This window comes from Callithrix jacchus, chromosome 8 (assembly GCF_049354715.1).
Source record: "Callithrix jacchus isolate 240 chromosome 8, calJac240_pri, whole genome shotgun sequence".
NCBI classification, from domain to species: Eukaryota; Metazoa; Chordata; class Mammalia; order Primates; family Cebidae; genus Callithrix; species Callithrix jacchus.
Window position 1 is genome coordinate 129,079,802 of NC_133509.1, and position 21,323 is coordinate 129,101,124.

Below are 21,323 nucleotides of genomic sequence, written 5' to 3' on the forward strand. Positions count from 1 at the left end.
TTCAGCTGCTACTTCAGCCCTCTGAATACCCAATTTTCCTGTCAGCCTTTTACCTATTAGTTTTAGAGTCTATTGATTATCCTTACTTGAATCAGTGATTTCATTGTAACTTGCAAAATAATTTTAAAATTCCATCATTTCTTATACATTTTTGATGGTGGCATTCTGTGAAGAAGTACATTCCTTTGTCCTCATTGGTTATTTGATGACCTTGAGCTACATTTACTAATGTAAAGACAGGATGAATTCTTAATATTTTTCCTCTAATTATCAATTTTCAGAGCTAGGATTTGATGCAGTAGCTATTTTTAATGGTGACAAGAGTACTTTGTTTTTAATTTCGACTCTTTTAGATAAAATAATGTCATTGCAGTTATTTTTTGTGTACAAATTGTCACAACTTCTTTAAGCTGGCTTTTCAGGCTTTTGACCTGATTACATTTATCTTTGACTTTGGGCCCAAAAGAATACCTTATGGCATAAACTATATATAATATCTATTTTATATGAGATACAAAATGTACATATTTTCATATGACTAGTGTATATGTATTTGAAATTTTATCAGTAAATACAAAATGAAAGGAAAGAATAACATGCTTTTATTTTGTTTGCCATTTATCAAAAATTCATTTTCCTTAAGTCCAGTCATGTTTCTGCTTATGTATATTTCTTAAATTTTCTAAATCATAGGAAATAACCTCTTTTAACATTCAACAGATTAAAAACCCCTCTCAAATTGTACCGGATAGAATGTGAATAGCTTGTATAAAATATGAGAGGAGGTAGCAGGTAACACTGTCTCAGCAACATAGTTTCATTCTATTTGAATTTTGAGGATTCCCACTATGATATTTGGGATCTGTAGTAATTCAACATTATATTTGTATGCAAGTCAAGATAATGAACGTGAATTTATACTGGGCACAATATACCTGGTTAAGAGATTTTTCTCTAATGTATGGTTTGAACCCAAACCCAGGAAAGAAAAATGGCTGTATTTATTTAACTTAAGGTTCTGCTTAGCAGTGTGACAGAAATTCAAAGGACAAAGGGACTTGAAATACCTTTAAGAGTGATTGACATGATATCTTTTGAATTCTAAACTTCATCTGTATCATGAAGAGCTAGAATTAAGCCAGAAGGATTGAAGAGCATACCTGATCATGGGATCCCTAAGTTTATATTTTAGTAGTGGCATATTTTTGGTGATATACCTGACACATGGCATGTTTTAGCAAATGTTGTCAGATGAATGAATGACAAAGTCCAGGGAACAGCTAAAAGAATAGGTGACAGGGATGTATTTGATCATTTAAGGTGAGATGGCAAGGAAATGAGCGTCATATCTGGATGATTTGGACATGACTATGCCAAATTAACTTTGTAATATCATTATTAGTTGATTTGCCTGGTGGTTAACATTAATTTGTGAAGATACTTCCAGAAGGATAGAAGTTCAGTGAGTTGAGAGACAGTGAACACTTCCATTTCTTTTTAGTCAATAACTTAAAATTGATTTGGTGGGGCCAAATTATCTAGAATAGAATTAGCCTAGTGTAACTGTCTGCCTTATTTATTTCTTCAAGAATGTCTTACCTGTCCAAAAGGCAGCCTCACGAACTCTATGCATTTTTCTGCGTTATAATCGAAAACAAGAACAAAGACATGAGGTCATTCAAAAATTAATTGAACGTAAGTAAACATTATCTACTATTTCGAAAAAGGAAAGTAAACAAACTAGTTGGCTTTAGTTATATTTGACTTATGTGTCATTTTGCTGTGAATAATTAGGTTGATATTGGGTTTTATAAGTTGATTTTCATTTTTAAGAAATCCTTATGGCAAGATTAGATCTATGATGAATGAAAGAAATAATTACTCTATTTTCTTTTGTGAATTTCTACACTTTAGAAATTAAAATATGTTTACTTATATTGAAAGCCCAGTTTCTACTCTGATGAAATAACATTTGGAACTAAAATATAAATAGAATATCCATGAATCTAATCATTTATTTTATGGTCCTATTTCAATATTAACATAATTAACAGAATCTGGGATTTTTCCTTGAATAGAGTTGATAGTATATTTGAATATGAATTTGATGAGCCTAGTTGGTTTATAATGCCTTAAGAAACTACGTCAGTTTACAAATGCAAATTTATTTTGATTTGGTAAGAGCTAAAATCAAGGCAGAACCCTTTGGTTTATAGTATTGATTCTAGAAATAGTTGCACATACCCATATATACTTAGTAAGTTTGTTAATTATTGTATATTTGCTTTGCCTATAATGTCTTAATGTTTTTACTAATCTATATTATCCAGCATAGGCAGGTAATGGGATTTTCTAGTTATTGGAGTTTACCATTTTAAGTGTGGATCACTACTTTTCAAAAAATTAGACTCCTTTTATAAAATTCCATTTAAGAAAAGGTATGCTCAGCATACTTTAATCTTTCTTTTTATAGTCTTATTTTAATTCAGTTTTCAGTTTTCAGTGGTAAGACCTCATGTTTAGAATGCTTTATTTTGAAAGAAGATTCAGTTTGGTTTTAAATATTAAGAATTTTATTTTTGAACGTTTATGTAAAAAGAAAACCTTTTTAATATTGATCTCAATTATTATCAATAATACTGTTTACATATGACTGTATCTAGCATTTTTAAGGAAACAAAGGGAAGAAAATTTGATTATTAAAACACTTTGAAGTTTTACAGACCTGTGTTTGAATTCTAGCTCTGCACCTGCCAGCTGTATGACTTTAAACTCACTAAATCTCAGTATCCTTATGTTTAGGAGGAAGAAATATGTGCATCAATTTGGGCTGCTTTTCAGGGTTAAATGAGATAATATGTGTAAAGTACTTAGCACATAGTGGGTGATAAAAAGTAGTAAATGTAGTCATTCCATAGTTAATAAATGCTTATGAAATTGAATGAAATGTTTGACAAATTTTTTTTTATGGTTTTTGAGGTGTCAATTTGGGGATTTACAAATCTGAGGTATATAATAATGATTTTTTTCCTCTTATCTCTTGTACTTGCTAGCCAAATTGTGAGTATGAAGAAACTTGTTATGAATTTTGTGTGTCTAATTTTGTCACATTAATTTCATGTAGGAAAAATTAACTTAAGATGATTTTTGTTGTTTCTAGAATTGGGCCAAGGAAAAAGTTACTGGAATAGACTTCGATTTTTGGATACTTGTGAATTTATTATAGAGATATTTTCCAAATCGTTTTTCTGTAAATATTTCTTTCTACCTGCTATTGAACTGACACGTGATCCAGTAGCAAATGTGAGGTATGTTATCAATCAATGAAAAAATTTGAAAACATTGTATTTATTTTTATCTACTGTAGTGAACATATGCAAAGTCTTTTTCTTAGCCAATTAAAAATTTAAGTGAAGAATTTACACATGCTTTGAAATTGTTAGTATTCATAATTGATGGGTATCAGTAAGACTTGGAAGCACACTCTTTCAGCACTGTCTCAGATCTTTTGTTTTATTGGGTTGAGAGCAGCAGTAAGTCAAAGCCAGATTGGTAACCTTCTTTGGCTGTTTAGGCATATGCATTGCAATGATTAGAAGGTGGAGTAGATATTATTAATTTTTCATTAAAATTAAAGAAAAGTTGGTCAGTAGCCTTGTTGCTTCAAAGTTGGCTTGGTGAGCATCCGTTAGTTTTTCGAGGCCCATTTATTCAAAGAAGTAGTATTGCTTCGAAGTCTTCATCTTGTCTTCTATGTTTAGCTGCCTTACATTTTTGAAATCCACTGAAATGTTAATTGCATTTGATTAACTGTTGAGTTGGATGGACAGACCTGAAAATGGCTTGCCTGGAAATGCAAAAAAAGAATAAATATATTTTGTCCTCTTTCTCCCCAAATGAGCACATCTTCCTTTTTTTTTATTGTGGTAAAATATATAATATAAAATTTACTATATATTTTATATTATATATAATATATAATTTACTATATATTTTATATATAATATATATCACTGAACTATAAAGTGACATTAAAGTTCAGTTTACATTAAAGTAAACATTAAAGTAAATGCACATTATTACTTAAGAGCTATTTTTGTACAATTGATAAAGAATTTTAAACCCTCAATCATTAGATTACTGTGTTCTAAGTCCTGCATCTCCATTTTGAACTTGAGCTCAAATCTGTAGGAAAGAGAAACATCAGAGTCAGTTGGCCAAAGGCTTTCCTGGACAAACTCTTGAACTCCTTTCTAAATTTTTATACACTAGGGGCACTTAGTTTTATGCATCAGAGAGATGCATATGTACCTCTTTTATAAACAACTGATGTGAATTTTAGGCAATATGTAAAAACATCAAAACTTTTTAATAGGAGGAGTTGGTGAGATAATAAGCTAGCTAAGATTAATAGCCTTGGTGTTGAGATATGTACAAAAATGAATTGTCAAAAGATACTGAAAAGTTCAACCTAAGAATTTTATGAGCATTTTTTAATGGGAACAAATATAGAAGTTTTTGTTTTGTATTTTAAATGTGAGAAAATATAGAAAACACAACTGCATTGACTTAGTTTTCTGTGCATATTTCTTGTGCTTTATAAATGAGAGGTGATGTATTACTGACATTCAAAACAGCATGGTACTGGTACAAAAACAGAGATGTAGACCCATGGAACAGAACAGAGGCCTCAGAAGTAACGCTGCACATCTACAACCATCTGATCTTTGACAAACCTGACAAAAACAAGCAATGGAGAAAGGATTCCCTATTTAATAAATGGTGTTGGGAAAACTGGCCAGCCATATGCAGAAAACTGAAACTGGATCCCTTCCTTATATTGTATACAAAAATTAATACCAGATGGATTAAAGATTTAAACATAAGACCTAACCACATAAAAACCCTAGAAGAAAACCTAGGCAGTATCATTCAGGACATAGGCATAGGCAAGGACTTCATGATTAAAACACCAAAAGCAATGGCAACAAAAGCCAAAATAGACAAATGGGATCTAATTAAACTTAAGAGCTTCTGCACAGCATAAGAAACTATCATTAGATTGAACTGGCAACCAATGAATGGAAAAATTTTTTTGCAATCTATCCATCTGACAAAGGGCTAATAACCAGAATCTACAAAGAACTTAAACAAACTTACAAGAAAAAAGCAATCCATCAAAAAGTGGGTGAGGGATATGAACAGACACTTTAAAAGAAGACATTTATGCAGCCAACAAACATATAAAAACTCGTCATCACTGGTCATTAGAGAAATGCAAATCAAAACCACATTGAGATACCATCTCACACCAGTTAGAATGGTGATCGTTAAAAATCAGGGAACAGCAGATGCTGGAGAGGATGTGAAGAAATAGGAATGCTTTTACACCGTGGTTGGTAGTGTAAGTTAGTTCAACCATTGTGGAAGACAGTGTGGTGATTCCTCAAGGTTCTAGAAATAGAAATGCCATTTGACCTAGCAATCCCATTACTGGGTATATACCCAAAGGATTATAAAACATTGTATTATAAAGACACATGCACACATACGTTCATTGCAGCACTGTTTACAATAGCAAAGATTTGGAACCAACCCAAATGCCCATTAATGATAGACTGGATAAAGAAAATGTGGCACATACACACCATGGAATACTATTCAGCCATAAAAAAGGATGAGTTCATGTCCTTTGCGGGGACACGAATGAAGCTGGAAACCATCATTCTCAGCAAACTGATCCAAAACCAGAAAACCAAACACCACATGTTCTCCCTCATAAGTGGGTGTTGAACAATGAGAACACATGGACACAGGGAGGGGAACTTCACACACTAGGGCCTGTTGGTTTAAGGGAGGGATAGCAGGGGGTGGGGGCATTAAGGAGGGATAATAGGAGAAATACCTAACGTCGCTGGTGGGGGGATCAAATCTGCACATTCTACTCATGTACCCCAGAACTTAAAGTGTGTGTGTGTGTGTGTGTGTGTGTGTGTGTGTGTGTGTGTATATATATATATATGTAGAGAGAGAGAGAGAGAGAGAGAACCTTTTGGGCTGGGCGTGGTGGCTCATGCCTATAATCCTAGCACTTTGGGAGGCCAAGGCAGGTGGGATCACTTGAGGCCAGGAGTTTGAGACCAGCCTGGCCAACATGGTGAAACCCCGTCTCTACTAAAAATACAAAAATGAGCTGGGCTTGATGACGCACACCTGTAGTCCCAGCTACTTGGGAAGCTGAAGCAGGAAAATCACATGAACCTGGGAGGCAGAGGTTACAGTGAGCCAAGATGGTGCCACTGCATTCCAGCCTAGGTGACAGAGTAACACTTCATCTTGAAGAAAAAAGAAAAGAACCTTCGGTAATTCTTTAGATTTTAGCTCTTCCTAAACAACTAATGGATCCAGCTTTATGAACATTTTGTGAATTGAAATTGTGATTCTAAAAACTCAACTTTCAATGTGATGTATCGTCACTTATCAAGCAGTTGACAAAAATAATTTGAAAGGAAATGAAATCATCACTACTTTGATCAATGTGGCTAAGAGCATAACATTGACTCTACGAGAAAGAAATCTGCCAATTTAAAAAACCAAATGAAGAGTAATTAAATATTGCTCTATAAATTTCAGAGATTTGTGGGGCAATAGATTCTTGTATAACTGTGTGTCTTGGTTCCTAATCTCTTGCCTGGCCAGCTGCCAGCCAAGAAATGGGTCCAACAACACTGTATGCTCACTGGTTTGGGGTATAAAAGCCGTTGATCAGTGCTTTAAAAATATGCAGATAGAATGAAAGCCGTCACAGCCAAGGGTAGTAGGATCATGTAGATTAGGACAGTTTCTGGAGCCACACTCCCTGAGCTGAAATTCCAGGTCTATATTAGATGTGTATCTTTAACCAAGTTACAAAACTTCTGTGTGCATTGATTTCCTTATTTCCTAATTTATTATGTATTCTGAGGTACAAATACCTGAGATAATATACATAAATTATCCAAAAGGTGAGGTCCCTAATCTCAAGAATTTGATCATCTCATGGGCCCAGGAGTCTCATGGAGATGAATCACTACAATGGCTTGTGTAGCTTCTGCTGAATATCTATTTTCTAGACCTTCTAGCCTTGGGTTATAAAGAATGGAGTGTGCATAGATTAAGTGTTTTGGTTTTTCCTTAAGTTAGTGTTTAAAATTTAAACTCATCAAGTTTATACAGTATCAAGCTGGAAAAAGACTCTTGGTATTCAGAGAAGCCTTTTCCACAGCTGCCAGAAATGAAATTTCTTTGGGGGGATTGATGCTCCTTAATTAGAGAAAGCATTACTAGGTTTAGCTGCATCCGTGGTGAGCTCTGAATGAGATTGAGACCATTATTACTATTTACAGTACTAGAAATGCTACAGGAGGAGCTTCTTTACCCTTTTTGGTTAAATATGAAGCAAAATTTGTTGTATATGAAGAATCCTCAAGTAAAGATTCAGCTGAGAAAGTGTTCTGGAAACTCTAAAAATGGGATTCAGTTGTCTCAAGGGTTGCATTAAAAATAAAAAATAATAATTTGGAGAGCATTCAGATGAATAGATGCATATAGTAGCTATAAAATAGATATCCACCTAGCATCCCTCTCTAAAACAGCCCTGGAAAAAGAGTAGACTTTTAGCTTAGCAAAGGAGAATATTACCTCTGAACTGTTTCCTCCTGGAAAGGCTTTTTTTTTTTAGGTTCTGGGATTTACTCTTACCTTCCAGGCATTCTTCATCCTCCTCTTTCTTTTTTTTCCCATCCCAGTCTAGACTGTGGTAGTGCCTTAGACCACCTTAGACTGTGTTCCTTTATCCTTTTCTTCTCTAACTGAACACATTACCTTGGTGATCTCTCCCGTTTCATGGCTTATCATTTACTTGCTGAAGAGTCCTCACTTTATCTCCAGCATTGACCTCTACCCTGGACAGCCAACTTATTGAGCCTACTGCCCACTTAGCATTTACATTGCATATCTGATAGACATCTCTGACTTGATGTGTCCAGAATTAAATTTTCATATTTCTTATCTGCTTTTGCTCTTTCTGTAGTCTTCCCCATCTCAGGAAATAACCATTTCATCTTCCAACCTCAAAACCTTAAATAAATTCTTCTCTTTATCATTCTACCTCTAATCCCTCAGCACATCCTGCTGCTTGTAAAAGATATTCAGGATCCAACTACTTCTCACTACCTTTTACTCTAACACTCTGGTTCAGTGTACCATCATCTCTTGCCTGAATTATTGTAAAGGCTTTTCCTATTTCTCTTCTTCTGTCCTGGATCAGCTGCAGTCGGATTTCAACACAGTAGGCAGTTGATGCTTGTAAAACATTGTCAGATCATTTCACCCCTATGCTCACAACCTACCAATGGCTTCTTGTCATACTCAAAATAAAAGGCAATTTCCTTACAGTGGCCCTCAAAGCCTCTTACGAGTCTGAGCTCTTCTGCTAGTCTCACCTTCACTCTGTTTAGGCACAATGGCCTGTTTGCTCATTTGGACCAATAGTAGCAAAGCTCTCCATATTTGCTGTGATGCTCTTTTCCAGATATTCACACGGCTCATTCCCTACTTTTCTTTAGTTCTTTGCTTAAATGTCATCTTTTCAGTGGAAGCTTCACTGACAATCCTCTTTGGCCACCTGCTTTAAAACTGATTAATCCCCAGCCTCTGGGACTCCCTTGCCTTTATTCCCTTCTTTATTTTTCTACATAGCGCTTAACACTCTGACAGATTTCTACCTGTTTCTTTTCTCTTCTCTGCTCCCATAATAAAATGTAAGCTCCAGGAGAGCAGAGAAGAGAATGTTGGTCTTATTTACTGTTGTATCTTAGCATCTAGAATGATGAATGCTTGACACATAATAGATACTCCATACATATATCTTATATGAATAAATGAACTCTCGGGCTATCTAAAGCTTGATTTTTCTTTGTTTCATGTTACTGTTATTCTTAGTTATTAAATTCTCTCAAGAGTAAATACTATTTATTGTAGAATGAAACTTTGCTACTTGTTGCCCAAAGTGAAATCTACTCTGAAGATTCCTGCTGATAAGCATCTACTTCAGCAGTTAGAAATGTGTGTGAGAAAACTCCTGTGTCAAGAAAAAGATAAAGATGTTCTGGCTATTGTAAAAAGAGTAAGTATCACTCTTTCACTTTTTGCATGAAGGTAGTAAGAATCATAGCTTCACTGTTTCAGCTTGACAGGATAGCAATATATTAAAATGTTTTTATCCTTGCTAGAGTTGTAAGAATTAGTAAATGATTTGGTTGATATGTGCTACAACTGGATATGAAAGTTTCTTCCAAAGGGCACCTAGATATTAAATTTTTATTGCCAGTAGTATAAGCTCATGAGAGAGAGTTTCACAAGTTTTCAATAAACATTGTTCAATTACTAATACATATTTTATTTATCAGACTTTCTTTATAAGTGATTATCCAGCAAAACTTTGTTGGTGAAATTGGGAAAGTCACATTTTATAGAAACTTATCTCTGGAAGGGCCCTTAGAGTTAATTCAGGAGTCTGTTTGACTTTATGGAAGTTCTATGCCTAGAAATACTGTGTCTACTTGAGATCATATTAGTAAGTAGCAGAACCAGGAGGACTAGAATAGAGACCTCTTACCTATCCCTGAGTGCATTTCTTTGTGAATAATGTAAGATTGTATCCTATGAGTTTTTTGTTTGTTTTAGCAGGAGATCTTAGTATATGGATTCCTTGGAAATGTTGGGAAAACTGAAACAGTAAAACTTTGGGTTAGTGAGCCACATCTTAGAATAATTTTTACTCTTCAAAAATTGTTTATGCTGAATATATAACTAATATTTTTATAATTTAAAAGGGAATTATTTACTTTTGTGAATCTGATTATAAACTTCAGGACACATAGTGTTTGAGCATTTATTTGTAGTGAGGGAAATTTCCTTATTAATGTCATAAATAAATTAGCATACATGGTGAGAAAAAGTTCTCATTTTTTCTCTAGAAATCATTGCCAGATGTTACATGAAGAATCTTTTAATTAAGTGATTTAATGACTTAGTATTAATTAGTATAGTTTTAATGAATGTGAATTCTTCTTTCATCAACTCATATAATCAGAAATACCTAGAGTTGGATGTGCATTTAAATATAAAAATACACACACACACACTCACACACACTCTCTCTCTCTCTCTCTGTCTCTTTTATCAGATAGTTCCTTCCTTACTATTTAATATTTAAATATAGAAGTTTAGGCAATGGAGTTAACTTGTCAAAATAATAAACTTGAGAGGGTTAATTAGTTTTTCAGAATAATTTATTAATTCAAAAGACAATATAAGCTAACCCCATACAGGTGCAACAATAATGTAATTAAATTAATGGATTATTAGTCTACAGTGGATTGTTCTGGAGTACAGCTCTTATTTTAAGTATGCTGCATATTATGAAGTCAGTTTGTCCTATGGAAATTCTGTAGTATAATGAGATATTAGTATGAAAAACTCCCAGGAGGCTGCACAAAACTTTTGGATAAAAATGGAATAGTTTCATCAGTTTTGTAATATGAGAAGTAACTTTATTTAGAAAGAGAGTATTTCATGGCAAACATTATGAATTTTTCATCAATTTCAGCAGAAAAAGCTTCCAATAAATTTTATGTTTGTAATGGATAGCTTTGGATTTATGCATATGCAAATGTACTTTATTTTGGCCATTAGAGTCACTCTTGTGGAATAAGTTTTAGAAGTACTGTACTCTATCAGAGACAGAACCCTGGGGTTAGATTAACTATTGTTTTGATTGGAATAATTTGTTTCAAACTAGTATATTCCAAAAGACAAATAATAAATTGAGAGAATATTTTTAGATCAGATATACAATTTCTGCAGAAGGGAACTAGGATTATTAAGCCAAATGATGGCTTGCTTCATTCATATATAGCTAAAAGACTTTTTAAAAAATTCAAAAGCTACAGTATGTTTCTGAAAATTCAGAAAAGATTGGCACTAGGACTTACTAGAAATGAGTTAGATTGCATGAATTTGGTATTTAAAATATGCCTGGAGACTTGGTCTTCTTAAGGTTAAAAACTTTCAAGTTAAAATTGACCCTGCCATTATTGTATAAAGGTTAATTCTAAGTACAGTGTAGAATTGGGCAAACTTTAGAATTTTCTGACTTAGCCTTCCCCATAGTGCAGAAGTCTCCTATTTGAACCTCCCTCTGCAAAATAACTTGCTGAGAAATGACTGGTTCTTTTAATTTAATTACTTTTGAATAATTTTAAGAAACTTTTTTTTATAGACTGTATTAGAGTTGGACAGAATGGAAATGTCTATGGATTCTGTAAGTATACTCTCTTCCTTTATTGTGTTAGTCCATTTTCACGCTGCTGATAAAGACATACCCAAGACTGGTCAATTTACAAAAGAAAAAGGTTTAATTGGACTCACAGTTCCACATGGCTGGGAAGGCCTCACAATCGTGGCAGAAGGCAAGGAGGAGCAAATAACATCTTATGTGAATGGCAGCAGGCAAAAAGAGAGCTTGTGCAGGGGAACTCCCACTTATAATATTGTCAGATCTTGTGAGACTTATTCACTGTCATGAGAACAGCATGAGAAAGACCCACCCCCATAATTCAGCCATCTCCCACCAGGTCCCTCCCACAACACGTGGGAATTAAGGGAGCTACAAGATGAGATTTGGGTGAGAACATAGCCAAACCATAACATTTCAATTGAAAGGAATATTTTAAATTTGGCAGAAACTCATCACTAATGTTTTACAATTTCATTTTAAACTTTAAACAGTTTCAGAAAAAGTTTTATGAGAAAGATTTGTTGGATCAAGAGAAAGAAAGAGAAGAACTGCTTCTTTTGGAAATGGTATGTTTTTTTATATGCACACATATACTCTTTTCTGATGAATATTAATTGTGTTTCGTTGTTAAACTTAAAAAATCATTTCTTTCCATTTCACCATTTCACATTACTGTTTTTTTTCTTCTTAAATGACTAAAGAACAGTCCCAGTTTTCTGAAATCTCGTCTTTTATGAACTAGAAAGAAAACTATATTTGAGAGCCTTTTAAAAAAACTACTGAAGTGTAATTGACAACTATGTATATTTAAAGTACACTATTTAATGAGTTTTGACATATCTGTAAAACTATCACCACAGTGAAAATATGAAACGTTTCTATTCCTTTAAAGATTTCTACCCCTTTGTAATCCAGTCTTCTGGACTACACTCCAGTATTCTACTCCAGTCCCCAGCAACCAGTGATCTAGTTTCTGTCACTGTAGATTAGCTTGCATTTTCTATAATTTATATAAATTGAATAATATATTAGGGTATTAATACTATTTTTGGTCCTGCATCTTCCTACCAACATAATTACTTTGAGATTCATCCATATTGTTGTATGTGTCAAGAAGCCATTCCTTTTTATTTCTGAATAGTAATCTATATTATGGATATATCACAATTTGCTTATCCATTAACCTCTTTATGTACATTTGGCTTCTAATTTGGGGATATGACAAATATAATTGCTTTGAACATTAGTGAAGAAGTCCTTGGGTAGACATGTTTTCATTTCTCTTGGGTAAATACCTAGGAATAGAATGGCTGGATTGTATGGCCTGGTTAACTTAAAAAACAAAAACAAAAACAAAAACAAAACACAACTGTTTTCAAGTGGTTGTACCATTTTATATCCCCATTGTCTATGGTAAAAAGCTTTAGTTACCATCCGCACTATTGGGTATATAATGGTTTCTCATTGTGTTTTTAAATATTTTTTAATATTCTTGGTGCCTAGAGATGTCAAGCATCTTGTCTTTTCTTACTGCCATCTTTATCTCTTATTTGATGAAGTCTGTTTTCAGAATTTTAAGTGGCTTATTATTATTATTATTATTATTATTGAGATGTAAGAACTTTTAATCCATTCTGAATACAATTTTCTTGACAGATATACACATTGTGAGTATTTTATTGGAGGCTGAGGCTTATCTTTTCATTTATTAATGGTGTCTTTTGAACAATAGAAATATTTAATTTTGTTGAAGCCCAGTTTGTTTATCAATTCTTTCTTTTATGGTTCTTTTTTGCTCCAGGAGTCCTTTGTCTATCCCAAGATTGTAGACTTTTTTCTGTGTTTTCTTTAAAAAATTTTAGTTTTAGGTTTTACATTTAGGTTTATGATTCATTTCAAGTACATTTTTGTATAAGATACGTTAATTTTTTTCCATGGGAATATTCACTTATTCCAGCACCATTTGTTAAAAAGCCACCTTTTCCCCATTGAATTGCCTTAGCATCCTTAAAAAAAATTAGTTGTACACATATGTGTTTATTTCTTGACTTCCTTTTATTCTTCTCCCCTTATAAGTTTATCTTTTAAGCAATACCAAACTCTCTTGATCACTGTAACTTTATAGTGTTTTTGAGGTTTGGTTGGGTAAGTTTTCCATCTTTGTTCCTTTTTAAAATTGCTTTGGCCAGTCTAGGGCCTTTGCATTTTGGTATGAAGTCTAGAATTTATTTCTAGGTATTTTATGTTTTTGGCATTATTATGAATGGAATTATACATTTTTTATTTCACTTTCTAGTTTTTTTGTTGCTGGAGTGTAAGAATACTGTTGATTTTTATACATTAACCTTGTATCTAATAAACTTTCTAAATTTGTTTATTTGTTCTAGAAATTGTTTTTTAAATTTTCTACAATGAAGATTTTCTATGTAAGCGATTATATCTTCTTTAAATACAGCAAGATTATTTCTTTCTATTCAATATTTATGCCCTTTGTTTCTTTTGTTTTGTCTCATTGCAAGGTCCAGGACCTCCAGTAAAATTAAAGTGGTACTAGTAGACATCCTTGTCTTTTTATTGATCTTAGGGGGAAACAGTTCAATTTTTCATTATCAGGTATGATGGTAGAAGTAGGTTTTATGTAGATGCCCTTTATAAGATTGAGGAAGTTACTTCTGACTCCTAGTTTGCTGAGAGTTTTTTATGAATGGTTGTTGCATTTGGTTATATCTAGAAATGATGTTTGGCTTTTCTCCTTCATTCTGCTAATACACTGAATTACACTTATTTTTCAAATGTTAAACAAATCTTGTATTTTGGAGATAAACCCTATTTGGCAATGGTTTATTATCCTTTCTCTTTATTGAATTATTGGCTAATGTTTTTGTTAAGGGATTTTGCATCTGTGTTCATAGATCCAGTGAAATTGGCCTGTAATTCCCTTTTGTCATTTTTTGGGATCAGATTTGGTATTAATGTTATTCTGGCCTCATCAAACAAGATGGATGGTATTCCCACCTTCTCTGTTTTCTGACCAAGTTTGTATAAATTGATTTTATTTTTGCCTTGAGTGTTTTATAGAATTCACTAGTGCAGTTATCTAAGCCTGGAGTTTTCATTTTGGGAAGTATTTTGATAATTGATTCTATTTCTTTAATAGACATTAGATTATGTAGATCTTCTGTTTCTTCTGTTGTCAGTTTTGGTAAGTTGCTTCCCCCTGACCCCGGTTTACATGTTATTTAAACAAATCTGTTATCATGAAGTTATTTATAATAGTCTTCTTTTAATTATGGTATTAATCTATGGTGATAACCATTTTATTGTTGTGCTAGTGATTTGTGTTCTTCCTTTCTCCTTTTTTTTTTTTTTGGAATTTGTTTGCTGGTTTCTCTAGAGATTTTAGTATCCATACCTAACCTTTTACAGTCTACATAGTGTTATTATCATCTCATGTCACTTAACAATAATACAAATCTCTTTTACCCCCTCTACACCCATTCTTCATGTTACAGTTGTCATAGGAATTATGTCTGTATTGAAGACCTCACCAGACAGTGTTGTAATTTTGCTTTAAGTTGTCATATGTATCTTGAAGAATTTAAGAGTATAAACTTTTATGTTTACTCACATGTTTACCATTTCCAGTGCTTTTCATTCATTGCTTAAGATCTAAATTTCCCTCTGGTATTTTTTTTTCCTTCAGGCTGAAGAATTTTCTTTAGCAAATCTTGCAGTGCAAGTCTTCTGGTGACAACGTCTCTTATGTTTTCTTTATCTAAGATGTCTTATTTTTACTTCATTCCTGAAGGATATTTCCACTGGGGATAGAAATCTGGGTTGACAGCCTTTTCCTTACTGCATTGTAATAATGTGTTTCTATCTGTCTTCTGGCCCCCATAACATCTGATAAAATATCTACTCTCATTTGAATTGTTGATGCTTCTGTATGAAGTATTGCTTTTCTCTGGACACTTTGAGGTATTTTTTTTTCTTTTCTTTTTTGTTTTTAGCAGTTGGCTTTTGATGTTGTCTAGGCATTATTTGCTTGAAATTTATCCCATTTGGATTTGTTTATCTTACTGAATCTGTAAACGTATATTATTCCTGAAATTTAGGAAGATTTAGTCATTGTTTATTTAAATATATGTTCTGTTCCAATTTTTTGTCTCTTATTTCTGGGTCACTAATTGCAGATATATTAGATCTTTTATTATTGTCCATAGACTTATAAGGCTTTGTTCCTTCTCAGTTTTTAAAAACATTTTGTGCTACTCAATGTGAATAATTTCTCTTGATGTATCTTCAGTGTTACCAACTCTTTCCCTGTCCCCTTCATTCAGCCGCTGAGCCTATCCAGTGAATTTTTTTATTTCCAATATTTTTCAGTTCTAAAATTTCCATTTGGTTCTTTTTATATTTTTTATTTCTGTGCTGAGAATTTGTGTGCTTAAAGGGGAAGTCCTCTGAAAAGCAAAGTTTATTATTTCAGCATTCTTTCAAAACAAGATTAGATTTCAGGATTGCCAGTGGGAGAAGCTGTAGGGAAGACACTCAAAAAATTTTAGGACCAAATGACCTAGCCCAAGACAAAAGCAGACAATAGAAAGATGCCCACAAATAATTCTGATATTGCAGCTAGTAGGCAAGGACTTCAAGATAACTGTGATTGATATGATCAAGATAATAGAGGGAAGTACATAGAAAAGGGATAACTCTGTTAATCACACCCAGTGAAGTTTTATGCTTTATTTCTGTTTTAGAATTTCTATTTGATTTTTTTATATAGTCCACTTCTATTTGGAAATTCTTTATCTTATTTTCTCCATATTTTTTCTTAGTTTATATGTGTACTTGAAAAGAATGTTTATTCCACACTCGTTGACTGTATGGAAATGACCAAAGTAATGTTATTTTGCTAAGGAGAATACTGTAGTATTCTATGCATGTCAATTATACCAAGTTTGTTCAGAACTTGCTGTGTTTCTTGATTTTCTTGCCTATTCCATTGGCATAATGGGCTCCTGTGTTTTGGTAATGGTTTGCTTTTTGATATTGGAGCTGGTTATACAAGTGTGTCTATTTTGGGAAAATTCATTGAGCTATGAATTTGTACACTTATAATTTATGTACTTTCTCTCTATATAAAGAGATACATATATTTATATATGTATATAAAGAGCTATATACATTTATATATAAAAAATACACTATGTATTTTATAAAATAGTGAAATATATAAAATATTTAAAATAAATATATATTTTATATATATTTGAAATATTATATATATATGTGTGTGTATATATATATATATATTTTTTTTCTTTTTGAGACAGTCTCACTCTGTCGCCCAGGCTGGAGTTCAGTGGTGCAATCTCAGCTCACTGCAACCTCCACCTCCAGGTTGAAACGGCTCTTCTGCCTCAGCCTCCCAAGTAGCTGGGATTACAGGCATGCACCACCATGCCTGGCTAATTTCATTAATGAAACTTCCTCATGTTGGCCAGGTTGGTCTCGAACTCCTGACCTTAGGTGATCCACCCACCTCGGCCTCCCAAAGTGTTGGGATTACACGAGTTAGCACTGCGTCTGGCCTTTCTCTATATATTATACTTAAATAAAGCATTTAAAAATATCTGAGACCATATTCTTTTCTCTCAGTCTTTTTGAAAGATATTATTTAACCATTTACCAATCTGAAATGGAAATGACCAAAGTAATGGTATTTTGCTAAGGAGAATTAGTAAATACCTTCTAGAAAATGAAGGCTCATTACTACAAAGGTACCAAATTCATTGTTTTAGCTTGACAAACCCCCAAGGACCCTGAATTTTTTAGACACTAACATTGAAAAAAAATACTTTTTTAAGGCATTTTTATGAACTTTATTTGAATCTCTAAGCTTTAATTTCTCAGAACAATTTTCTAAACCTATTTAAGTTGTACCTTTAATACAAGATACTGTCTTAATAACAGGAACAATTAGAGAAAGAAAAGCAACAGAATGATGGAAGGCCCACGACTGATAAAATGTTTGAAAAGAAACGTAAGTAGTTTTTCTGTCTTCACCACTTGGTCACAAAATTAATGTTGCATCCTGGTATTCTGAAAGACCATGCTGAATTTTTTATTTATATGGAAAATTGCTTTACTTTCTTTCATTTTTCAAAAGTCAGTTTGAAAATTGGCTGCTTAATGTGGTACAGGTGTTAAGAATACATGAATGAAAGACAGGAACCAGAGTGGATGTTCAGATCCTTCAAAAGAAAAGATTAAAGTTTGATAACAGCTGTAAGATTGTGAAATTGATCACTGAATAACAAAGATTGAAATATGTAAATATTACAAAGTAAGAATATTTGGAAAAGAAAGCTCCTTAGCTAGGAATAATGATTCATATTGTCTGGATTGTCTTGTATATTTATGGAGATTAATAAGGACTCAGAGGAAATTATAGAATTTAAAACAGAGTTTATTTTAGGTAGAGACACTAAAACACCAACACAAAGTCTGCCCAAGAACATCCCCATTTCTGTTCCTGGACCACCTTCTGTCACCCCATCAACAAGTAAGAAATAACTTCTTTTTATATCTTTTTAATGATTTTTCTTCCTTTTATAAAAATTAATTGCTGGCAAAGTCACTCTATTAGATGAGATATAAAAGGATAAAATAGCTCATTCTAAAGCACTTTTCACCTTCTATCATTAGTTGTTTTGGTAGTTCTTAATGGGTAGTATCGGTAAGAGATACCTCAGTGAGCTCAAACTAAGGAAAAAAAGGCTAAAGCCGTCTGTGTTTTACTAAAAGTGATGGTAGTTGGGGAGGGAATGGAGGTTGGGGCAGCTAAGGATGAACTTAATACATTTTCCTTTTTTCTGCTTATTATTCTAGGTAAAGAAATCAAAAAATCCAAATTGATTCGAAGCCAGTCTTTTAATAATCAAGCTTTTCATGCAAAATATGGCAACTTAGAGAAATGTGCTAGGTATGATCTCTCAGCTCTTCAATTTTTAACATAATTTTTATTTTTATTCACATCTTCATATATATGAGTTTACATTTTATAAAAATCAAAATTAATTTTGAGGGTTTTTTATAGGCCAGTATTTTGTCAATTTTCTTCTGTAGGGATTCTTATATTTAAAAAGAAGAGATGTCCACCAATTTTTCCAAAAATTGGTATCCTGGCATTCTAGGAAGAATACGGCCATGATACTATTTAATAATATCATAGAATCAATCTGTGTATTATTTCATGAGGGAAGGAGTTCTATATCACATATGCGACTTAACTTTTAATAGGTATGAATATGCCCCATTTAAAAAATATGTATAGACATCCATTTGCTACTAATATTTTTTCTGTCTATAAAGAAGCCACATGCATGTTCATATGATAAAGTGATCACGACAGAATTGTCCTGACAATAGATGAATGTCTGACTTCCCCTTTAGCCCAGGAGACAAAAATTACAAGCAGTTATGATTAGGAGAGAATCAATATAAATTAAATTACCATGATTTTTTATATGTGCTGTACAAACAGCTATATGTCAATTGACATGTAAAATAAGTTTAAGAGAATAAATATTTTTAAAAGTATTCCTTTGTCTATCAAGATAAATGTCATCTTTCAGGAAAAAGTATTTTTCTTTTATTAAAGATAGCTTCTTCCAGAATTTTAGCTGTGTTTTGGGGCATTATCAATAGATCCATCAAGAGTACCTAGCCAATAGAGTGATCTCAAGGTAGAAAAAAGAGATTATAACTAAAGGTAAGTTTTATATCCAAGAAAATTTTTACCCATCTTAGCTGCCTTGCTTGAACATCAAAAGAAATTCTGATAAAGCAAAAGTTTAAGGAAATGCTTTTAATTTATAGAGAAAGTGTTGTGAGGCATGAGTATAATAAAACACATGAGAAATAAGAGCAACAGCTGTTTCATATGTAGAGGAAAGCATTAAAAAGAAGAGTAAAACAGCTCAAGTGTTAGATGACTGAGATCATAAGAAGTGTGTTTTTATATTTTAAACTAAATCATGTTGTTTTCTAGTAAAAGTTCTACAACAGGATATACAGCTTCTGTCTCTGGGTTAGGAAAGACTTCTCTGCTTTCATTAACTGGTAAGTAGCAATCTAAGTTTTTAAAAAACTTGCTAAATTTAATAAAATTTGATTTTTCTTAAATGAATTATTTCTTTACTACTAGATACAGTGTTTTCCTAAATTTATATCTTTATTATATCCCTAAGAAATTAAACTTTTCTCTAGCAATTGAGAAAATATTTGACTAAACTATTTTGTCTTCAAGATAAAAAGTCAAGGCTCGGAATTTAATACTTTTAAAATAGAGAAAGAACAAAAGTGATAGGGTAGGTTTTACCAAACTTAGAAGGCTTACTGAGGCACAGACAAAAAGATTTTGTAATGATTTTTAAGGAGGTTAAAAACAGTAGGACTTCACTATAAATCTAGATGAGCAGCTAAACATTTACAGTATTATGTGTTTAGAAGTTTGTGGCAAAGGTCAGCACATTTCTCTGAAGGGCCAGAGGGTAAACATACAGGCTTTCTTGGCCAAAGTGGTCTGTCACAGTTATTTATTTATTTATTTTTTTGAGACTGAGTCTCGCTCTGTCGCCTAGGCTGGAGTGCAGTGGCTTGATCTCGGCTCACTGCAACCTCTGCCTCCTGGGTTCGAGTGATTCTCCTGCTTCAGCCTCCTGAGTAGCTGGGATAACAGGGGCTTGCTGCCACGCCCAGCTAATATTTGTATTTTTAGTGGAGACAGGGTTTCACCATTGTTGGCCAGGATGGTCTCGATCTCTTGACCTCATGATCTGTCCACCTCAGCTTCCCAAAGTGCTGGGATGACAGGTGTGAGCCACCGTATCCAGCCCTGTCACAGTTATTGAACTCTGCTGTTACTGAGTTAAAGCAGCCATAGACAGTACATAATGAATAGATATGGCTGTGTTCCAACAAAACTTTATTTACAAAAACAGGCCATGGGCTAGATTTGACCCACAGACTGTAATTTGCTGACCTCTGGTTTATAGAATCGATCATAGAATTATACTACTAATAATGTAGAATATATTGCTGAAATTATTAGTGGCTAAATGTGTGTTTTTAACTTTATACCTTGGAAATATTGGTTGAAAAGTTTACTGTTAATCTATTGTAATTTTTTTAGTATAAATAATAGCGAATCTGCTCAAAGATCTGAAATTTTTAAGAGCTTATTTACTTTTTTTTGAGGTTGCATTTTGAGTATTCTGTCATCTTTAAAAAAATTTTTTTTTTTAATTCTCATGAAGAATGTATATACTCATTGGCTGTTCTGTAAAGTGTTTCATTTGCTAGAACAGAAAATCTTTCCAGCATTAAAGCATTGACATTCATGTACAGTATATAGAGTGGTTTTCCAAGGTAGACTATGATTATCGTCAGAATTTGGTAACAGAAAGTTGACAAACTAAAATTTTCCCCATATCTTGGACTATATATAATAAACCCATTGATTACTTTCAGCCCAGTAAAGCAGTGAATTCTTTAGGAGATATTAAGGAACATTCAGAGTTTAAGAACTTTATTTAAAATCTAGAGTGGCTGAGAAACTGTCAGCCAAAGCCTAAGGAGAACTAACAAGTAAATGTGATGTAGTATTCTGGATGGGATCCTGAGGTAACGGTGTGGATAATTAGAGATGTTCATAAGGGGTTCTTCAGACTTGGATGGATCTCACCTGTCCTCTTGGCACTTCTTCACTTAGCTGTATTGAGCAAGTGAGCATATTTATTTATGATCTGGTAACATTTTTTGTTAAGAAATTTCTTTGTCAAAATCATTAAGAATAGTGATTCAGAAGTGGTTTTTAAAAGTTTTAATTATGTGCATTTATTTAGTTTTCACTTTGCTAGTTTTTAAGTGACCTTGAGAACCAAGAGAGTAGATATGGTCCACAGATTCTAAAACT

The 21,323-nt window shown here is 33.0% G+C and overlaps 1 protein-coding gene and 1 long non-coding RNA gene across 12 annotated transcripts in view; one reads left to right on the forward strand and one right to left on the reverse strand.

Moving 5' to 3' along the window:
* PPP4R4 (protein phosphatase 4 regulatory subunit 4) overlaps positions 1 to 21,323 on the forward strand; it is a 116,989-nt gene that overhangs the window by 82,514 nt on the left and 13,152 nt on the right. For 7 of the 11 annotated variants that reach the window (XM_078335691.1, XM_035261365.3, XM_078335687.1 and 4 more), the window contains 9 exons: positions 1,590 to 1,695; positions 3,161 to 3,308; positions 9,022 to 9,166; positions 11,324 to 11,365; positions 11,833 to 11,907; positions 17,318 to 17,387; positions 17,823 to 17,909; positions 18,236 to 18,329; positions 19,398 to 19,468. In XM_078335691.1, coding sequence (XP_078191817.1) covers positions 1,590 to 1,695; positions 3,161 to 3,308; positions 9,022 to 9,166; positions 11,324 to 11,365; positions 11,833 to 11,907; positions 17,318 to 17,387; positions 17,823 to 17,909; positions 18,236 to 18,329; positions 19,398 to 19,468 — 838 coding nt within the window. The remainder of the gene's footprint in view (positions 1 to 1,589; positions 1,696 to 3,160; positions 3,309 to 9,021; positions 9,167 to 11,323; positions 11,366 to 11,832; positions 11,908 to 17,317; positions 17,388 to 17,822; positions 17,910 to 18,235; positions 18,330 to 19,397; positions 19,469 to 21,323) is intronic. The other 4 variants (XM_078335692.1, XM_078335686.1, XM_078335689.1 and 1 more) reach the window with 1 other exon arrangement.
* LOC144577465 (uncharacterized) lies at positions 3,500 to 8,686 on the reverse strand. The gene is made up of 2 exons (XR_013521502.1): positions 8,484 to 8,686; positions 3,500 to 3,847 (listed from the first exon to the last, which is right to left on the reverse strand). It is a non-coding gene; the product is annotated as an uncharacterized LOC144577465 (long non-coding RNA).